This window comes from Urtica dioica, chromosome 6 (assembly GCF_054948205.1).
Source record: "Urtica dioica subsp. dioica isolate 48M chromosome 6, U.dioica_male_clone48M_v1_H2, whole genome shotgun sequence".
NCBI classification, from domain to species: domain Eukaryota; kingdom Viridiplantae; phylum Streptophyta; class Magnoliopsida; order Rosales; family Urticaceae; genus Urtica; species Urtica dioica.
In genome coordinates, this window is record NC_142761.1 from 17,170,616 (window position 1) to 17,193,143 (window position 22,528).

Consider the following 22,528-nt stretch of genomic DNA (forward strand, 5'->3'; position numbering starts at 1 on the left):
TGATTCAAAGCCTCCAGAATCAAATCATCGAGATGAGGGAGTCAGGGAGGCAACGACTGTATAGAGGGATTGAGGAGTCATACTCTCCCTTCGCCGCTCAAATCCTCGCGCAACCTTGCGTGGGGAACTTCAAATTGCCATCCATGCCTCCCTATGACGGACGGACGGACCCAAACTTCCACATCCAACACTACGAGACGTGGATGACAATGCAATGGCAGCCGGACGCGACCCTATGCCAAGCCTTTAGCCTGTCCCTCACAGGGTCGGGCTTTGAGTGGTTCCGGAGTTTGAGACCTTGGAGCATCCCGTCCTTCCGGGCCTTGCGAGAGGCTTTCCTTGCCTGCTTCGCCACACTCGTGGCACAAAAGAAGTTGAAGACCCACCTCCTCTCCATTCGGCAAGGGAGAGACGAGACGTTGAGACAGTACCTCGCTCGCTTCACCGAGGAGTCTCACAAAGTCAAGGGGTTCGACGACAAGGACGCCATCACAGCGATCACCGAGGGAGTTCGCACGAGCGATTTCCTTAAGTCCATTGTTGGGAAAGTCCCGCGGGACATGGCGGAGCTGATGACGAGAGCCCGTACGTATATGGGAATCGAGGATTATCTCGATGGCCGAGATGGCCGGAAGTCAGGGGGACAAAGTAGTCGATGCCGCGACGACCAAGATAGAGATCATCCCGACCCTCGGAAGAGGAGGAACAAGGGAGGCCAGGCCCCTAACGGCCGCTCCCTCCCCGGGCCGAGACCATCACACGTCGATAGCTTCCGAAAGTTCTCGACGTTCACCCCCCTGAACACTCCGCCGGAGCGGATCCTGGCTTTGCACCGTGACAAGAGGGATCGAAACAAGTTCTGCGAATACCACCAAGATCACGGGCATCTGACGTCCGAATGCTATCAACTCAAGCGTCAGATCGAGGCCCTGATTCAAGACGGAAAATTGAAAGAGTACGTCCTCAGAACTATCGGGACGGCTGCGGCGCACAGAGAGCACCCGCGGCAAGAAAGAAAGGGTCCGGCGACGGTAACTGTCACGGACCGAGCAGCAAACGGAGAATCGGAGAGCTCACAACTTCACGTCGTGGGCTCAATCATGGGCGGCCCGGAGTTTGGAGACTCGTCCACGCAAAGGAAGAAGTACGTGCGTGAAGTTTCCAAAGGAAAAATAGCGCACTACATCAACCATAAGTACGAGGCTCCTCCTCCGGCCCCATTCGAGTCCATGTTCTTCACTGGCCAAGAGGCGGCGCGAGTCCTCCACCCACACAATGACGCGATAGTCGTCTCAGCCCGAGTCACCAACAACCTCGTCCGGAGAATCCTAATCGACAATGGGAGCTCCGCCGATATAATCTTCAAGTCGATGATGTTGGGAATAGCCATGATGTTGGGAGACCAATCGATGGCAAGGATGTGCTACATCCAAGGTGTGGACGGGAAACAAAAGGGAAAGATGGTGAGCACCGTCTACCAGCTTGGGGACAAGCTCCCATGCAAGGTTGAGGAGGGAGGCACCTTCGGAGAACTGGACCAAAGGGACGATGTCGAGCGTCGAAAGGTGGAGACACCGGACGACCTTGTTCCCGTCGTGCTGGATGACGCCAAACCTGACCAAGTAGTGAAGGTAGGCGCCCATCTCCCGTCCGAAGTCCGAAACCGGCTCGCCACCTTCCTCTGCGAGCACAAAGACGTCTTCGCGTGGACACACGCCGACATGCCAGGGATCGACCCCGAGATAATAGTTCACCGTCTCAACGACGACAAGAGAGTAGCTGAACGCGTTCAACCACGGCGGACGTTCAGCGGAGAGAGATACCAAGCCATTGGTGAAGAGGTTGACAAACTTCTCGCCGCCGACTTCATCAGGGAGGCGGAACACCCCAAGTGGGTGTCCAATGTGGTGATGGTCAAGAAGCCAAACGGGAAGTGGCGGATCTGTATCGACTATAAAGATCTCAACAAGGTCTGCCCGAAAGATAGCTTCCCTCTCCCGAGGATCGAGCAACTTCTGGACGCTACGGCGGGCCACGAGTTGTTGAGCTTCATGGACGCCTACTCAGGCTACAACCAGATCCGCATGCACGAGCCGGATCAGATCAACACCACCTTCGGTACGAACCGCGGACTCTACTGCTACAAGGTCATGCCATTTGGCCTAAAAAACGCGGGGGCAACGTATCAGAGGTTGGTGAACCGAATGTTCGCCAATCAAATTGGCAAGACTATGGAGGTCTGCGTGGACGATATGCTCGTCAAAAGCCTCAAGGCCCACGACCACGTTCGAGCCCTAAGAGAGATGTTCGCGATCCTGCGATGCTACAAGATGAAGCTCAACCCCAACAAGTGTGCCTTTGGGGTCGAGTCTGGAAAATTCTTGGGCTACATGGTTAGCCGCCGCGGGATCGAGGCTAACCCTGAGAAGATTAGGGCGATCTTAGAGATGAGGTCGCCGCAGAAAGTGAAAGAAGTTCAAAGTTTGACGGGAAGGATCGCCGCCCTGACGCGATTCGTTTCCAAAGCCACCGATAGGTGCCAACCGTTTTTCAAGGCACTAAAGAAGACCGACGGGTTCGTATGGACGGAGGAGTGCGAGGGAACATTCCGCAAAATGAAAGCCTATTTCACCTCCCCCCCCGTTCCTCGCAAAGCCAAAGAATGGCGAAACCTTGTACATCTACCTCGCGGTTTCCGACATGGCCGTGAGCGCGGTTCTCATACGCGAAGAAGACAAGGTGCAATGGCCGGTCTATTATGTTAGCAAGGCGCTCCTCGACGCCGAGAATCGATACCCGGAAATCGAGAGATTGTCCCTCGCCCTTGTCATGAGCGCGAGAAAACTCCGACCCTACTTTCAAGCGCACCCCATTGTGGTCCGCACGGGACATCCCATCGAGAAGGCCCTACAAAAAGGGACCTCCTCTCGAATGGCCATATGGTCCCATGAGTTGGGCGAGTACGGGATCGAGTTCCAGCCGAGAGCCTCCATCAAGGGCCAGGCCTTCGCCGACTTCATAGTCGAATTCACGAGCACGCCCTTGACTGACGAGGATAAAAAGGGCGGCGAGAACAAGGAAGGCGAGGAAGACGACCACGGCGAGTCATCGAGGAAGAGGACCAACAGCCCGATAGGGCTGGTCTGGGACTTACACGTAGATGGCGCGTCCAACGCCCGGGGGGCTGGCGCCGGCGTTGTGCTCACAAATCCCGATAGGGAAAAATTAAGGGCGACGACGCCGCAAAAGAGCCAAACATGGTCGCGTACTTATCCAAGACCCAGAGGAATTTAGAGGCCCTGTCATGGTTCGAGATCGTCCAAGTCCCCCAAGAGGCGAACATCAACGCGGACGCCTTGGCACGCCTTGCATCATGCATAGATGAGGAGGGAGAAGGTAGCGTTCCAATTGAGGTATTGACTCGACCCTACATCTCGAGAGGCGACGTGGGAGTAGTTGACGAAACTCCGCTGCCCTCATGGATGACGCCGCTCGTGGAATTTCTCAAACGAGGCGTCTTCCCCGAAGACAAAGAAGAGGCCAAAAAGCTGAGAAGCTTGGCACCGAAGTACACGATAAGGGAGGACAACCTGTTCAAGAGAGGCTACTCAATGCCCCTTCTCTGCTGCTTGACCGAGGTCGAGGCGAGGAAAGCGCTCTGCGAAGTGCACGAGGGGGTATGTGGGAACCACGCCCCCGGGCAATCTTTGGTACCGAAATTACTGCGGCTCGGATATTTTTGGCCGACCTTGAAAAAGGACTCTCACGAGTGGGCCAAAAAATGCGACAAATGCCAGAGGTTTGCTCACGTCCCGCGCCAAGCGCCTGCCCCGCTATGCCCGATCATCGTGCCGTGACCCTTCGTGAAGTGGGGAATCGATCTCATCGGCGAGCTACCTATGGCCCCGAGACAATACAAGCATGCAATCGTGGCAATCGACTATTTCACAAAGTGGGTAGAGGCCGAACCGCTGGCGAAGATCACTGAGGCGAACACGATGAACTTCATTTGGAAGAACATCGTCTGCCGCTTTGGGATCCCCGCGTCGATTGTGACCGACAATGGAAAGCAATTTGACAATGCGCGCCTCCGAGAAATGTGCGAATAATTGGGCATTAGCAAGACTTTCTCGTCTCCCCGCCATCCACAAGCCAACGGTCAGGTCGAGGTGGTCAACAAGACGATCAAGGAGAACCTGAAGAAGAAGCTAGAAGAAAGAAAGGGGGCTTGGGCCGACGAGCTACCCACGGTCCTGTGGGCGTACCGAACTACCACACGAAACGCGACCGGTGAAACCCCTTTCGCTCTCACGTTCGGCGTCGAGGCCGTGGTACCTGTCGAGACCAAGCTACCGACCTTACGCATCGAGGAGTATGAAGAAGCCACCAACGACGACGCAATCAGGGTCGAGTTAGACCTCATATATGAGAAGAGGGCGGAGGCGCTCACCCGCCATACTGCACAAAAGAGGAAGGTCGAGAAGTACTACAACTCCAAGATCAAGCTGCGAAAGTTCGCCGACGGAAGCCTCGTCCTCAGAAGGGTGTTCCAAAACACCAAGGTGCAAGGAGCGGGAGTTCTGGGTCCCAACTGGGAAGGCCCGTATCGTGTGCGCCGAGCCATTCACAATGGCACGTACGAGCTCGAGAACCTGGAAGGACTCGTGTTCACGCACCCGTGGAACGCGGAGCACCTGCGGCAATACTACCAATAGAGGCGCCACATCCCCACGTGCAATTATTTTCATTTTGTTTTTTATATTAGCAAAAGGCAATTCCATATTTCAAGTACGGCCAATGGCCTGGGAATGTAATTTTTAACTATTTCAACATTATAATTTGATTACATTTCGCTTCGACACCTTTACCGTATTGTATTACAATTTCTCGTCTCCTCTACGAGCACCCAAGAAACTCGGGGGGCTAACGGGGATAAAATGAGGATAACAAGCTCATTTTTCGCGCGACACACTCGCGCAATAACACGTTTTACGCGCCAAAAGGTAGCGAAACGTCAACAAATCGGATCCGCGCACCGGACCTCTGACCCTCGCGCGACGCTTTCGCACGACTCCACGTTTCACGCGCCGAAAGGTAGCGGAACACCAGCAAGTCGGATCCGCGCACCGGACCTCAGACCCTCGCGCGACGCTCTCGCACAATTCCACGCCCTGCACACCGATAGGCAACGGGGCGTCGGTGGATCGCGTCCGCGCACCGGACCGTCGATCCCGGCAGTAAAAACCCAAAACGTGACACACGTACCAACAAGTACCACGCTCACTGGGAACTGCGTTCACAAGAAGCTCGTCCCGATACGCACGCCGATAGGTAGCGTACTCGCCGGAAGAGGAGCGCGACGGCCACCCAGCTCGCACACACCGATAGGCGACGAGGCACGAATGGATGGCCAAGAGTCGCACCCACCGGACGAATCTGGTCTAGCCAGCGTCCGCGGGAAACTTCCCCGCCAAGTGCGGCAGTAAGCCGTGCAAACCGGTTACGCTAGGTAGGGTAAGCCGGACTCGTAAGACACGCACCAATCACATCGCGCGGATCGATCACGCTAAGCATAGCAAGTCGAGAAAATAAGACGCATAACAGACAAAAAAGCCTTAACTAAAGCAAACAATGTTGTACGAGCAACCCAACGAGAAAAATACGAGAATACAGCAAATGTCAAGCAAGAAAAAAGTAACAAAAATCCGGAAGAAAACACGATGCAAGTGCGCGAAAAACCGAAGAAAACTTGGCTACTCTGAGCCGAAGTCGATCTGCTCTCCGTCGTCCTTGGGGCGATGGGCGCCAGACCCGCCAATGGCTCCTCCGTCGAGTTGACGGTTCGTCGACTTGGCGGCTTCCGCGGGGGCTTGAGGACGCAGGTCGTCCTCCGGCGGCTCATCGTCCAGGGTGTTGGAATTGATCTAGGGTTTAAGAAAAAGATTAAACGCTTCGGGAAGCGGCGGAATTTTAAAAAATTTCTTTACAAGTAAAAACAGTTTTTACTAACCTAGACAAAGAGCAAGTACATGTAATTAAAAACTAATATGAGCTAGAAGTTTACTAACCTTTCTTGAAGCTTGAACTTTGAAGAAGCTTTTGGAAAGTTTGCAACGCTCGTCTCCCCTCGCAGCACGTCTCTCTTTCTTTCCTCGGCACCTCGAGCAACCACGAAAGTTTCTATCACTAAATCACTCGAAATAAAGGAATTAGTGAGTGGGCACTTTTAAACACTATGACTTAAGAACGATTCTTGAAGTCGCAGAGCTAAACACTAGGTCGAGTAAGGACCTAGGTGCCAAAACAAGATAAAGCGAAAATAAACTAGAGAGAGAGGAGTTTCGGCTAAAGTTCTAGAGAGAGAGTCTCTCAAATCTCTTAAACTTGGATGAATGAAACGTGAGGAAATGAGGCTCCTATTTATAGGAGAGGTCTCACCTTCAATAAGGTAGTTTTCTCTTCTATAGAATATCACATATTCGTGAGCCAATTTCCTCTTTTTCCCTTTGAGACACTCGGCCAACACAAGGCTTCTAGAAGCCTTGATTTGTTTCCAATTTTGTTCATGGCTTGCCTTTTCTCTCAACATGGCCGATTCCCTTATGCATGCATATGCAAATTTATTTCCTCTTTTTCTTTTGGCAAGTATCTAAATACATTTATGCACAAAATAAACTCTCTTTCCTTAGGTATGTTGGGCGCCCAACATGTCTCTAGAAGGAGCTTCTAGAAGCTTCTTCATTTATTCATGAGAAAATGAAAAAGGCCCATTAAGAATTTTCAATAAAATTCTTATGAAATGAAATTAATTCACAAGGCCCAATGATCAAGTCATGGCCGTGTGACATTAAGTCATCAAATGAACTTGTCAAAAAATTTATTGACATTCATTTCATCCTTTGTCTCAAAAGACAAAAATACCCTTTTGACTATTTTCGTTCTTGTTTTGACTTTGCTTCCAGTTTAACTATTCCTATCGATGTGATTCGTGACAGTGACCTCATGGACCCAAATGAACAAAGCTTGAGCTAAACACTTGGACTCAAAAGTTCACAAACCTTTTCCAAGTTTAGCTTAATGCCAACTGACTCCACTAAAGAGCTGACACTGAAAATCTCTCGGTTCAAATGAATTTGTTTTCTACTCCAGAATTCGACCTAATTATAATGAGCGGATCCACTGAATTTATCTATGTTTACCCTTCATGAATGTCATCAGCTAGTCGGGATTTACTAAATTACCATTTTACCCTTCTAGCTGTTATTTCCTCAACTCCTTTGTCGCTTATGAATAAGTTAGAAACAATGTATTGACGAGGAGCTAACAAGTCACATTGTTTCATCCAAAAGAGTCAGGACTCAATTTGGACACTGGCCAGTTCATTTATTCACACTCCAAGGAACAAAGCATGAGGTGACATACATTGCATTTCAGCAGTCTTGTACATGAATTCCATATCTATGAGAACTTCACAAAGTTACTCATGACATACTCACAACTTAGTACTTCACCAATAGGCCCTGTTCGGAATCACCTAGTGAGTCCGAACTCTGACTTTCTAAAATGAGAATACTAAGGTGTGAAATGACATGTCTCATTTCAGGATTAAGGTAAGCATGATGCAATTCATACATAGTGACTTCGAGACATAAGAGGTTAAATGGTTTGTTCTTATCTTGTCTCTAGAAGTGCACTGGTCAATTCAGTACCTTCGGAAGATACCTAGAAGAACTATAGAGTCTCCAACTCTCAATGCCTCATAACCAGACATCATAGATTCTTCTAACAATCGTACTGAGGTCAATAGTCCTTTGACCCTAAGATTGCGAATATATCGTTTTAAGCAAACTACGAAGAGTTTGTTCATGCAAATCTACATTTCTCTCTTCGTAAGTTGTTTAGTTTGGTTATGGACTAAAGACTAAGGTTTTATCATAAAGCTTCAAACAAAGAAAGAATGAATGAACGTTGCAACTTTATTAATGAATGAATAGGCAATTACAAGCAAGAGTCTTCATGAGACTTTATTACATCAAATGTACAAAATAAAGATTACAACTCTTCTTGTGGGCACCATTGACAACAAACTCCCACTTGACTCAAAGAAGATGTGTGTAGTCTTTCATGCCTAATCCCTCACGATGTTGGTCGAAGACCTTGTTTGCTAGGGCCTTGCTGAATGGATCTGCGAAGTTGTCCACCGTTGAGATCTTCTTCACTTCCACGTCTCCGCGCTGCACGATCTCTCGAATCAAATGGAATTTCCTCTCAATATGCTTAGAGCGCTTATGGATTCTAGGTTCCTTTGAGTTAGCGACAGCCCCACTATTATCACAATAAAGGGTCATGGGCTCGTCGACGTTTGGAACAACTTCCAAATACTTAAGGAATTTTCTAAGCCATACAGCCTCTTTGGATGCTTCACAAGCAGCCACATATTCTGCTTCCATTGTGGAGTCAGCAATGCAAGATTGCTTAATACTTCTCCACACAACAGCTCCACCATTAAGGATGAACACAGATCCCGAAGTGGATTTCCTGGAATCCTTATCCGCTTGAAAATCGGAGTCGGTATATCCCGTCATAGTCAGGTCAGTACCTGAGTATGTAAGCATCAAGTTCCTAGTTCTTCGAAGATACTTAAGAACATGCTTAACAGCAACCCAGTGCTCGGGTCCAGGGTTGGATTGGAAACGGCTAACTACGCCAACGGCGAAACAGATGCCAGGTCTAGTGCAAAGCATAGCGTACATGAGGCTTCCTACGGCAGAGGCGTAAGGAATTTTCCTCATGTCTTCAATCTCTTGTGCAGTCTTGGGAGACTGGTCCTTAGAGAGTGAAAACCCATGCCTAAAGGGTGTTTGGCCCTTCTTGGAGTCTTGCATCGAGAAGCGATCCATCACCTTATCAATATAAGATGCTTGAGAGAGCGACAGGGTCCGGTTTTTCCTATCTCGAAAGATTTGGATCCCCAGAATGTACGCGGCTTCTCCTAGATCCTTCATATTGAATTGCATTGCCAGCCAGACCTTAACCTCAGATAACTTACCCACGTCATTACCAATGAGTAGTATATCATCGACATATAGTACCAGAAACACAACTTTGCCTTCGTGTATTAACTTGTAAACACAAGGCTCATCTATTGACTGTTCAAAGCCAAAGCTCTTTACAATTTCATCGAATCTAATATTCCATGACCTAGATGCTTGCTTTAATCCATAAATGGACTTAAGCAACTCACAAACCTTGGTCTCTTGACCTTCTTCCACGAAACCGTCTGGTTGAGCCATGTAAATACGCTCGTCAAGATTGCCATTCAGGAAGGCTGTCTTGACATCCATTTGCCACATCTCATAGTCGAGAGCTGCAGCTATGGATAGGAGTATGCGGATGGATTTAAGCATCGCGACTGGCGAGAAGGTTTCTTCATAGTCAATCCCTTCTTGTTGGGTATAACCCTTCGCCACAAGTCGTGCTTTGAACGTCTTGACGTTCCCATCAAGACCCCTTTTCTTCTAGTATATCCACTTACACCCTACGGGTTTAATCCCTTCAGGAAGGTCTACAAGTTTCCAGACTTTGTTGACATACATCGAGTGCATTTCAACTTTCATGGCGTCAAGCCAAAGGTTTGATTCAGAACAAGCCATCGCTTGGTTATAGGAAACAGGATCATCCATGTCAGAGACGGCTACAAGAGAGTCTCCATAAGACATGTACCTGTCAGGCTTTTGAGTAGCCCTCCCACTACGTCGAAGTACTACTTGACGAGATTCTGATGAGTTAGGTTGTGTTTCAGTTGGGGTAAGAACAGATCTTACAGATGAGGTAGAAGCTTCCTCACCCAACTTTTCTTCAAGCACAATTTTGTTGTCAATGGTGCCCACAAGAAGAGTAGTAGTGTCTATTTGTGTACATTTGATGTAATATAGTCTCATGAAGACTCTTGCTTGTAATTGCTTATTCATTAATAAAAAGTTGAAACGTTCATTCAATCTTCCTTGTTTGAAGCTTTATGATAAAACCTTAGTGTTTTAGTCCATAAACAAACTTAACAACTTACGAAGAGACAAATGTAGATTTGCATGAACAAACTCTTCGTAGTTTGCTTAAAACGATATATTCGCAATCTAAGGGTCAAAAGACTATTGACCTTAGTATGATTGTTAGAAGAATCTATGATGTCTGGTTTTGAGGCATTGAGAGTTGGAGACTCTATAGTTCTTCTAGGTATCCTCCGAAGGTACTGAATTGACCAGTCCACTTCTAGAGACAAGATAAGAACAAACCATTTAACCTCTTATGTCTCGAAGTCACTATGTATGAATTGCATCATGCTTACCTTAATCCTGAAATGAGACATGCCATTTCACACCTTAGTATTCTCATTTGAGAAAGTCAGAGTTCGGACTCACTATGTGATTCCGAACAGGGCCTATTGGTGAAGTACTAAGTTGTGAGTATGTCATGAGTAACTTTGTGAAGTTCTCATAGATATGGAATTCATGTACAAAATTGATGAAATGCAATGCATGTCACCTCATGCTTTGTTCCTTGGAGTGTGAATAAATGAACTGGCCGGTGTCCAAATTGAGTCCTGATTCTTTTGGATGAAACAATGTGACTTGTTAGCTCCTTGTCAATACATTGTTTCTAACTTATTCACAAGCGACAAAGGAGTTGAGGAAATAACAACCAGAAGGGTAAAATGGTAATTTAGTAAATCCCGACTAGCTGATGACATTCATGAAGGGTAAACATAGATAATATTCAGTGGATCCGCTCATCATAATTAGGTCGAATTCTGGAGTAGAAAACAAATTCATTTGAACCGAGAGATTTTCAGTGTCAGCTCTTTAGTGGAGTCAGTTGGCATTAAGCTAAACTTGGAAAAGGTTTGTGAACTTTTGAGTCCAAGTGTTTAGCTCAAGCTTTGTTCATTTGGGTCCATGAGGTCACTGTCACGAATCACATCGATAGGAATAGTTAAACTGGAAGCTAAGTCAAAACAAGAACGAAAATAGTCAAAAGGGTATTTTTGTCTTTTGAGGCAAAGGATGAAATGAATGTCAATAAATTTTGACAAGTTCATTTGATGACTTAATGTCACTCGGCCATGACTTGATCATTGGGCCTCGTGAATTAATTTCATTTCATAAGAGTTTTATTGAAAATTCTTAACGGGCCTTTTTTCATGTTCTCATGAATAAATGAAGAAGCTTCTAGAAGCTCCTTCTAGAGACATGTTGGGCGCCTACCCTATAGAGAAATAGGAGAGTTTATTTTGTGCATAAATGTATTTAGATACTTGCCAAAAGAAAAAGAGGAAACAAATTTGCATAAGGATGCATAAGGAACTTCGGCCATGTTGAGAGAAAAGGCAAGCCATGAACAAAATTGGAAACAAATCAAGGCTTCTAGAAGCCCTTGTTGGCCGAGTGTCTCAATAGGAAAAAGAGGAAATTGGCTCATGAATATTTGATATTCTATAGAAGAGGAAACTACCTTATTGAAGGTGAGACCTCTCCTATAAATAGGAGCCTCATTTCCTCACATTTCAATCATCCAAGTTTAAGAGATTTGAGAGACTCTCTCTCTAGAACTTGTGGCCGAAATTCCTCTCTCTCTCTCTCTAGTTTATTTTCGATTATTCTTGTTTTGGCACCTAGGTCCTCATTTGACCTAGAGTTTAGCTCTGCGACTTCAAGACTCGTTATTAAGTCGTAGTGTTTAAAAGTGTCCACTCACTGATTCCTTTATTTCGAGTGATTTAGTGATAGAAACTTTCGTGGTTGCTCGAGGTGCCGAGGAAAGAAAGAGAGACGTGCTGCGAGGGGAGACGAGCGTTGCAAACTTTCCAAGAGCTTCTCAAAGATCAAGCTTCATGAAAGGTTAGTAAACTTCTTAGCTCATAATAGTTTTTAATTACGTGTACTTGCTCTTTTGTCTAGGTTAGTAAAAACTGGTTTTACTTGTAAAAGAAATTTTTTAAAATTCCGCCGCTTACCGAAGCGTTAATTATTTTCTTAAACCCTAGATCGATTCCAACAAATGGTATCAGAGTTATGGTCAAAGATTAGCATGTACATGTATTTAAAATTATGAGCTTGAAAATCGTTTTCGAAAGTTTACTAATTTTGTGACAAGTTAGAGTTGTTGTCTTAGATTTTTTTTAATTTATTGCTCATGCCTTTAAATTAAAAATCATGTTGATTTTCTATGAGTTTGGGATGTTTTTAAAACACATAAGAATCAGTTCTAAAAGTTTTTAATTTTTTATATTGAAAAACGTGTTTTAAAGGTTTGAGAAATTTCGAGTAAAATTTTGTGACTAGTTTTCTTGTCTTACTAGTTTCTTATTTTTACTTGAATCGTTTTATGCTTGTTGTTATTTCTTTTATGCCTTGTTATTACCTTGCTAATAAAACACAAATAAAAGCTTTAACAACCTTCATAAAACGTTCCGTTACACTCGATTTTTTTTCGCACCTAAAAAGAACCAAGCTTTAATTATTTCTTTTTCTTCGAGCTGGAGTAAACCCGCATTAAAAGTGGCATAACTCTCTGCTCAGAAATCTCAATTTAATGATTCTTAAATCAAATTAAAGATCTGTCTGACCTCTGTCCAATGCCACCGGTTTCGGCTGAAAAGGACATCGGAGCCGCTAGATATGGCGATTTTACTCCGAGGTGCACGGCTGTGCTGAAACTCCAGTTTTTTAGAAATCCGGATTTTCAAACCCCACTACCATGAGTTATAGAACTTTAATGAGAAAATTTTCTTGAGCAAAAATGTTTTTCATATGATTATAAACATGATGTGTAAGATTAAAATGTTTTGATTTTTGAAAGTTTAATTGAAATTGAGTTTTTACAAAACTAGTTTGAATTTTGAAAAACCGTTTTCACTTTCAAACTTGAAAATATTTTGTCATCCAAAGCAAATAAGTTTTCAAAATGTTTTCAAAACTATATCTATATCACATATGTTCAAAATCTATATGCTCTTGAAAATTTGAGTGGGAGGTCTCTTTGTAGACAAGCCGAAAAATAAAAAGATGTGTAATCTCAAACTTTCAAGTGGTCGAGTGAGTTGAAGTTCACACTTCGCTCATGCACTTTCCCGAAATAGAAAATAGGAAAACAACGAGTATGTACCTTGTGCCTTTATGCACTAATTCTACTCTGAACATGTCGATCTAGGATTCTCGTCTAGTTGTCCGCTCTGTCGCTCTCTAACTAGGAAATCTGTTTCCGAACTTATAAGAGTCGATGAACCAACTCCAAAAACTAAGTGGGAGGGTTATACTTGTTGTTTGTAACCCACGATCCCCAACACTAATGAAAAGTGCAAGTGTCGCCGGACTAAGAGTCACCCTCGTGGCCCTCTCTTAAATGAGAGTACTCAAGGGCGCTTTGCTCTGATCATTGCTCAATGAGCTACGTCCGGGAGTGAGACGATGATGGCAAGGCCTCCCCTTGGGGGATTGTTTTTCAAAGTTGACCTTTTGGACTAAGTGGTTGGTTGCACACTTAGGCTCAATCCCTAGTAATCCTCCCTCGAGGCCCTACGAAAGGATGTGAGTGATCAAACCAATTTACAAGGTGGCTAGTCAAAATAGATGTATTGACATCTTGGCTTAGCATTAATGATGTGTCATTTACTTATAAAAGGAGATTTTTTGCGGCCTTCTCTTGAGGGAGTAAATTATCGTTTGGTTTATAACACCTTTGGATTTTATAAAAGTCTTAATAAAACTTAAATCCTAAACCAAAGACTAATCATAAACTTGTTTCAACTTATATAGGCAATATGTCTCTCAACCATCTCTCTATCTTTCTTTCCTCCATCAAACTCGAAAACGAAAACTACGTAGATTCGAAATGTAACCTCGACATAAAACCTACCGTTAACAAGCACAAATGGGTACTCACCACCCCGTGTCCTCTTCTGACGAATGATGATTCAACTCAAGAGGACAATGACGCCTTAGCGGCCAGGCTTCGATCCGATGAGATTGTGAGGTGCTATATCTTGGCATCTATGAACAATATGCTGAAAGAGCAACATCGTGACATCGAGACTGCCGCTAACATGCTCTACAATCTCCTTGGGATGTTTGGAGGGCAAAGGCGTCAAACAAGGCTACAAGTAGTCCGACAGTTTATGAACTGTCATATGCAGGCTAGGACTCCTGTTGGAGACTTCATGATACTGATTAATTGGTTTTCTGAATAAAATGGAAATCCTAGGATCTGAGATTGATGGGAAGAATATCATAGATATGATCTTAGAAACTCTCCCCGCATCTCTTGATTCCTCCAAGATGAACTACTTCATAAACAAGCTAGAGTACACTGTTACCAAGCTTATGAAGGGACTTCACACTGCTGTAGGTCTCACTAAGAGAAAGAGGAATCAAGGAGAGGCACATGCTACTGAGCAAAAAGCCTCCGCCTCTGGAACTAAGAACAGACCTTACAAAGCCGATAAAAAGAACTGTCCTGCCTCTCTCAAAGCAAAGGAACATAGTATTGTACTAGTTACCGAAGCATGCTTAGTAGCTGATAATGTATCAACGTGGATTCTTGACTCCGCTGCTACTAACCATATTTGTTGTTCCTTGAATGGTTTCAAGAAAACCAAAAGCTTAGAGGAAGGCGAGTTCTGTTTCAAATGGGGTGATGGGAGCCTGGTGTCCGCGAAGGTTGTGGGATCCGTGACGCTGTCTTTGTAAGACCGCACTTTAAACTTGAATAATGTTTATTTTGTTCCTACCTTTGGGAAGAACTTAATATCCGTTGCTCGTCTTCGTGAGCAAGATTATTGTTTAAAGTTCATTAAGAATGGAATTCATATTTCGTTTCCTGATAATTCTTTTGTCATTGATGCATGTATGAAGAATGCTCTTTTCTACATCTATCCCACTAAACCTTCTCTTTTAGACACCGAAATAGATAATGATCTATTTAGGGAGCCAAAGAGGATCTAACATTTTGAATCCTCCGATCTAACAAAATCAACACACCTATGGCACTTAAGACTTGGTCATATCAGTCTAGAAAGGATTAAGAGACTTGTGAGGGATGGTCCACTCCAAGCCTCTGCAATAGGTTCACTACCTACTTGTGAATCCTGCATAGAAGGAAAAATGACTAAGCGACCTTTCTCCGATAAGGGTCGAAGAGCCACTGAGTTGCTGGAACTGATACATTCTGATGTATGTGGTCCGCTCAGCCAACAGGCACGTGGGGGATACGAATACTTCGTTACCTTCACCGATGATTACTCACGATATGGGTTTGTCTATTTGCTCAAACACAAATCCGAGACCTTTAACGTATTTAAGGTCTTTAGGGCTTTAGTGGAAAAGCAAACTGGCAAAGTGATCAAAACCCTTCGATCTGATCGAGGTGGTGAGTATATGTCTGGAGAGTTCGATGACTTTCTTAAAGAAGAAGGTATCGCTTCTCAGCTTACCGCACCTGGCACACCTCAACAAAACGGAGTGTTAGAGAGAAGAAACCGAACTCTTATCGAGATGGTTAGATCAATGATGAGTTACTCATCACTCCCGCTTTCCTTTTGGGGATATGCCCTCGAAACAGCCGCTTAGATTCTGAACCAAGTTCCGTCCAAAACGGTTCCTGGTACTCCTTATGAACGATGGACTGGCCGTAAAGTGAATCTTGGCCGCATCCGAATTTGGGGCTGCCCTGCACACGTGCTGAGGCAAAAGACTAGCAAGTTGGCTAGTAGGTCAGAATTGTGCCTGTTTGTGGGATATCCAAAGGAAACCAAAGGTTTTACTTTCTATAGTCCCGAGGACGATAAGACTTTCGTTAGCACGAATGCTCGTTTCTTTGAGGAGGACTTTGTGAAAGATGCAAAACCTAGAAGCAAAATTGTGCTTGAAGAAAAGTTGGGTGAGGAAGCTTCTACCTCATCTGTAAGAACTGTTCTTACCCCAACTGAAACACAACATAACTCATCAGAATCTCGACAAGTAGTACTTAGACGTAGTGGGAGGGCTACTCAAAAGCCTGACAGGTACATGTCTTATGGAGACTCTCTTGTAGCCGTCTCTGACATGGATGATCCTGTTTCCTATAGCCAAGCGATGGCTTGTTCTGAATCAAACCTTTGGCTTGACGCCATGAAAGTTGAAATGCACTCGATGTATATCAACAATGTCTGGAAACTTGTAGACCTTCATGAAGGGATTAAACCCGTAGGGTGTAAGTGGATATACAAGAAGAAAAGGGGTCCTGATGGGAACGTCGAGATGTTCAAAGCACGACTTGTGGCGAAGGGTTATACCCAACAAGAAGGGATTGACTATGAAGAAACCTTCTCGCCAGTCGTGATGCTTAAATCCATCCGCATACTCCTATCCATAGCTGCAGCTCTCGACTATGAGATCTGGCAAATGGATGTCAAGACAGCCTTTCTGAATGGCAATCTTGACGAGCGCATTTACATGGCTCAACCAGACAGTTTCGTGGAAGAAGGTCAAGATACCAAGGTTTGTGAGTTGCTTAAGTCCATTTATGGATTAAAGCAAGCATCTAGGTCATGAAATATTAGATTCGATGAAACTGTAAAGAGCTTTGGCTTTGAACACTCAATAGATGAGCCTTGTGTTTATAAGTTAATACACGAAGGTAAAGTTGTGTTTCTGGTACTATATGTCGATGATATACTACTCATTGGTAATGACGTGGGTAAGTTATCTGAGGTTAAGGTCTGGCTGGCAAAGCAATTCGATATGAAGGATCTAGGAGAAGCCGCGTACATTCTGGGGATCCAAATCTTTCGAGATAGGAAAAACCGGACCCTGTCACTCTCTCAAGCATCTTATATTGATAAGGTGATGGATCGCTTCTCGATGCAAGACTCCAAGAAGGGCCAAACACCCTTTAGGCATGGATTTTCACTCTCTAAGGACCAGTCTCCCAAGATTGCACAAGAGATTGAGGACATGAGGAAAATTCCTTACGCCTCTGCCGTAGGAAGCCTCATGTATGCTATGCTTTGCACTAGACCTGATATATGTTTCGCCGTTGGCGTAGTTAGCCGCTTCCAATCGAACCCTGGACCCGAGCACTGGATTGCTGTTAAGCATGTTCTTAAGTATCTTCGAAGAACTAGGAACTTGATGCTTACATACTCAGGTACTGACCTGACTATAACGGGATATACCGACTCCGATTTTCAAGCGGATAAGGATTCCAGGAAATCCACTTCGGGATCTGTGTTCATCCCTAATGGTGGAGCTGTTGTGTGGAGAAGTATTAAGCAATCTTGCATTGCTGACTCCACAATGGAAGCAGAATATGTGGCTGCTTGTGAAGCATCCAAAGAGGTTGTATGGCTTAGAAAATTCCTTAAGTATTTGGAACTTGTTCCAAACGTCGACGAGCCCATGACCCTTTATTGTGATAATAGTGGGGCTGTCGCTAACTCAAAGGAACCTCGAAGCCATAAGCGCTCTAAACATATTGAGAGGAAATACCATTTGATTCGAGAGATCGCGCAACGCGGAGACGTGGAGGTAAAGTAGATCTCTAGCAGATCCATTCACCAAGGCCCTAGCGAACATGGTCTTCGACCAACTTCGAGAGGGATTAGGCATGTAGGACTACTCACATCTTCTTTGAGTCAAGTGGGAGTTTGTTGTCAATGGTGCCCACAAGAAGAGTAGTAGTGTCTATTTGTGTACATTTGATGTAATATAGTCTCATGAAGACTCTTGCTTGTAATTGCTTATTCATTAATAAAAAGTTGAAACGTTCATTCAATCTTCCTTGTTTGAAGCTTTATGATAAAACCTTAGTCTTTTAGTCCATAAACAAACTTAACAACTTACGAAGAGACAAATGTAGATTTGCATGAACAAACTCTTCGTAGTTTGCTTAAAACGATATATTCGCAATCTAAGGGTCAAAGGACTATTGACCTCAGTATGATTGTTAGAAGAATCTATGATGTCTGGTTATGAGGCATTGAGAGTTGGAGACTCTATAGTTCTTCTAGGTTTCTTCCGAAGGTACTGAATTGACCAGTGCACTTCTAGAGACAAGATAAGAACAAACCATTTAACCTCTTATGTCTCGAAGTAACTATGTATGAATTGCATCATGCTTACCTTAATCCTGAAATGAGACATGCCATTTCACACCTTAGTATTCTCATTTGAGAAAGTCATAGTTCGGACTCACTATGTGATTCCGAACAGGGCCTATTGGTGAAGTACTAAGTTGTGAGTATGTCACGAGTAACTTTGTGAAGTTCTCATAGATATGGAATTCATGTACAAGATTGCTGAAATGCAATGCATGTCACCTCATGCTTTGTTCCTTGGAGTGTGAATAAATGAACTGGCCAGTGTCCAAATTGAGTCCTGACTCTTTTGGATGAAACAATGTGACTTGTTAGCTCCTCGTCAATACATTGTTTCTAGCTTATTCACAAGCGACAAAGGAGTTGAGGAAATAACAGCCAGAAGGGTAAAATGGTAATTTAGTAAATCCCGACTAGCTGATGACATTCATGAAGGGTAAACAGAGATAATATTCAGTGGATCCGCTCATCATAATTAGGTCGAATTCTTGAGTAGAAAACAAATTCATTTGAACCGAGAGATTTTCAGTGTCAGCTCTTTAGTGGAGTCAGTTGGCATTAAGCTAAAGTTGGAAAAGGTTTGTGAACTTTTGAGTCCAAGTGTTTAGCTCAAGCTTTGTTCATTTGGGTCCATGAGGTCACTGTCACGAATCACATCGATAGGAATAGTTAAACTGGAAGCTAAGTCAAAACAAGAACGAAAATAGTCAAAAGGGTATTTTTGTCTTTTGAGGCAAAGGATGAAATGAATGTCAATAAATTTTGACAAGTTCATTTGATGACTTAATGTCACTCGGCCATGACTTGATCATTGGGCCTCGTGAATTAATTTCATTTCATAAGAGTTTTATTGAAAATTCTTAATTGGCCTTTTTTCATGTTCTCATGAATAAATGATGAAGCTTCTAGAAGTTCCTTCTAGAGACATGTTGGGCTTCGGGAAGCGGCGGAATTTGTTGGAATTGATCTAGGGTTTAAGAAAAAGATTAAACGCTTCGGGAAGCGGCGGAATTTTAAAAAATTTCTTTACAAGTAAAAACAGTTTTTACTAACCTAGACAAAGAGCAAGTACATGTAATTAAAAACTAATATGAGCTAGAAGTTTACTAACCTTTCTTGAAGCTTAAACTTTGAAGAAGCTTTTGGAAAGTTTGCAACGCTCGTCTCCCCTCGCAGCACGTCTCTCTTTCTTTCCTCGGCACCTCGAGCAACCACGAATGTTTCTATCACTAAATCACTCGAAATAAAGGAATTAGTGAGTGGGCACTTTTAAACACTACGACTTAAGAACGAGTCTTGAAGTCCCAGAGCTAAACACTAGGTCGAGTGAGGACCTAGGTGCCAAAACAAGAAAAATCGAAAATAAACTAGAGAGAGAGAGAGGAGTTTCGGCCAAAGTTCTAGAGAGAGAGTCTCTCAAATCTCTTAAACTTGGATGAATGAAATGTGTTGAAATGAGGCTCCTATTTATAGGAGAGGTCTCACCTTCAATAAGGTAGTTTCCTCTTCTATAGAATATCACATATTCATGAGCCAATTTCCTCTTTTTCCCTTTGAGACACTCGGCCAACACAAGGCTTCTAGAAGCCTTGATTTGTTTCCAATTTTGTTCATGGCTTGCCTTTTCTCTCAACATGGCCGATTCCCTTATGCATGCATATGCAAATTTGTTTCATCTTTTTCTTTTGGCAGGTATCTAAATACATTTATGCACAAAATAAACTCTCTTTCCTTAGGTATGTTGGGCGCCCAACATGTCTCTAGAAGGAGCTTCTAGAAGCTTCTTCATTTATTCATGAGAACATGAAAAAGGCCCATTAAGAATTTTCAATAAAATTCTTATGAAATGAAATTAATTCACAAGGCCCAATGATCAAGTCATGGCCGAGTGACATTAAGTTATCAAATGAACTTGTCAAAAAATTTATTGACATTCATTTCATCCTTTGTCTCAAAAGACAAAAATACCCTTTTGACTATTTTCGTTCATGTTTGACTTAGCTTCCAGTTTAACTATTCCTATCGATGTGATTCGTGACAGTGACCTCATGGACCCAAATGAACAAAGCTTGAGCTAAACACTTGGACTCAAAAGTTCACAAACCTTTTCCAAGTTTAGCTTAATGCCAACTGACTCCACTAAAGAGCTGACACTGAAAATCTCTCGGTTCAAATGAATTTGTTTTCTACTCAAGAATTCGACCTAATTATAATGAGCGGATCCACTGAATATTATCTATGTTTACCCTTCATGAATGTCATCAGCTAGTCGGGATTTACTAAATTACCATTTTACCCTTCTAGCAGTTATTTCCTCAACTCCTTTATCGCTTGTGAATAAGTTAGAAACAATGTATTGACGAGGAGCTAACAAGTCACATTGTTTCATCCAAAAGAGTCAGGACTCAATTTGGACACTGGCCAGTTCATTTATTCACACTCCAAGGAACAAAGCATGAGGTGACATACATTGCATTTCAGCAATCTTGTACATGAATTCCATATCTATGAGAACTTCACAAAGTTACTCATGACAAACTCACAACTTAGTACTTCACCAATAGGCCCTGTTCGGAATCACATAGTGAGTCCGAACTCTGACTTTCTCAGATGAGAATAGTAAGGTGTGAAATGACATGTCTCATTTCAGGATTAAGGTAAGCATGATGCAATTCATACATAGTGACTTCGAGACATAAGAGGTTAAATGGTTTGTTCTTATCTTGTCTCTAGAAGTGCACTGGTCAATTCAGTACCTTCGGAAGATACCTAGAAGAACTATAGAGTCTCCAACTCTCAATGCCTCATAACCAGACATCATAGATTCTTCTAACAATCGTACTGAGGTCAATAGTCCTTTGACCCTAAATTGCGAATATATCGTTTTAAGCAAACTACGAAGAGTTTGTTCATGCAAATCTACATTTGTCTCTTCGTAAGTTGTTTAGTTTATTTATGGACTAAAGACTAAGTTTTTATCATAAAGCTTCAAACAAAGAAAGAATGAATGAACGTTTCAACTTTATTAATGAATGAATAGGCAATTACAAGCAAGAGTCTTCATGAGACTTTATTACATCAAATGTACAAAATAAAGATTACAACTCTTCTTGTGGGCACCATTGACAACACAGGGTGGGAACATGACATCGAAGAAGGAAAACGTGGTCCCGCGAGACACGTTCTCTTTCACGGTCGCAGCTCGGACCCGTTTGGCCACCTCGTAACGGGCCACCTCCAGCGCGAGGTCCCAGTCATCCTCCAAGTCCGTCTTGGATCGCACGGCGTCGTCCTTCTCCTTAGCGAGGATCTGCACCTCTGCCCACAAAGTATCCCTCTCCCTCTCAGCCTTGACCCGGGAGATCTCGCTCGCTGACAGTCGAGCGTGGACGATGCTCAGCTCCTCGTCCCGACTCGAGAGCGCCACCTGGAGCTTCTTTGTCTCCCCTAAGAAGGTGTCGGCCGCCTGCTCCGCCTTCTCCCGAGATACCTGCTCTGCCATGGGAAGTGATTTCTCAGTCGCCGACTCCTCGCGAGCTCGCTTCAGCTCCTCCTCGACTGCTTGAAATTCTCGAGCGGTGCGGACTCCCGCTAGAGCGGCAGCGTGGGCGGCCGCCGTGCTCTCCTTGTCCTTCTCCATGATCTGCATGCGCCGCAGCAGGTCCCGGAGAATGCGGTCGCTTCGCTCTTGGCATGCGAGCATCTACGGAAACAAGTGATATACGCATAATCGAAATAAGCGCAATGGTTACGTATAAGACGAGCAAACGAATCATACCTTTCGGGCATCACCGATCCCGTTCTGCAAATGCTCCAGATCGCTTGTCGTCAGCAAACCTTTGAAGTCCCGTAGAGAGGTCTCAAGGATCCCTCGGGAGCACTGATCCTTCAGCTCCGCCGCCTCCGCCAGGAGCATCGAATCCATGCTATCCGGCACCGTCGATGTGTGGGCACGCTTGTGGCCGGAGGGTGACCCGAAGGAGGTCGACGGCGACGGTCGCTTGTTGGAAGAGATCGCCTCATTCCTCGCCCGTGACGGCGACCCCCCGCGACGAGCCTCTGCTTGGGGACGAGCCGCGGTCGCAGCCTCGACAGTGGGTGTCACTCTCGGCACTCGTGCGCGCGATCGATGTCGGGTCATGGTGTCTGTAAAGGATGAAAAATGACAATCGGTTAGAACGCGGCCATAAGCATAAACAACAAAAGTCACGATAAGAATAAAAGCATGTGTATAATTAGTACCCCCCACGTTAGGGGGAGGAGCTGTCGAGCCCCAGGCTTCGGATTCAGGACCCCCCGTGGTCTCCGCACCAGAGGGAAGAAATCGAAGATCCTCGCCCTCGGGTACGAACCACCCGGTCCTCGCCATTAGGTCCGGGGAGTCAAACAATGAACCCTGCC

At 44.5% G+C, this 22,528-nt stretch overlaps 1 protein-coding gene across 1 annotated transcript; it reads left to right on the forward strand.

Moving 5' to 3' along the window:
- The first annotated feature begins 3,257 nt into the window (after positions 1 to 3,257).
- LOC149393457 (uncharacterized) lies at positions 3,258 to 21,354 on the forward strand. Its single transcript, XM_089618037.1, has 2 exons — positions 3,258 to 3,677; positions 21,262 to 21,354. The coding sequence occupies exons 1-2, from the start codon at positions 3,258 to 3,260 to the stop codon at positions 21,352 to 21,354; spliced, it is 513 nt and encodes a 170-aa protein (XP_089474163.1).
- Positions 21,355 to 22,528: the final 1,174 nt, after the last annotated feature.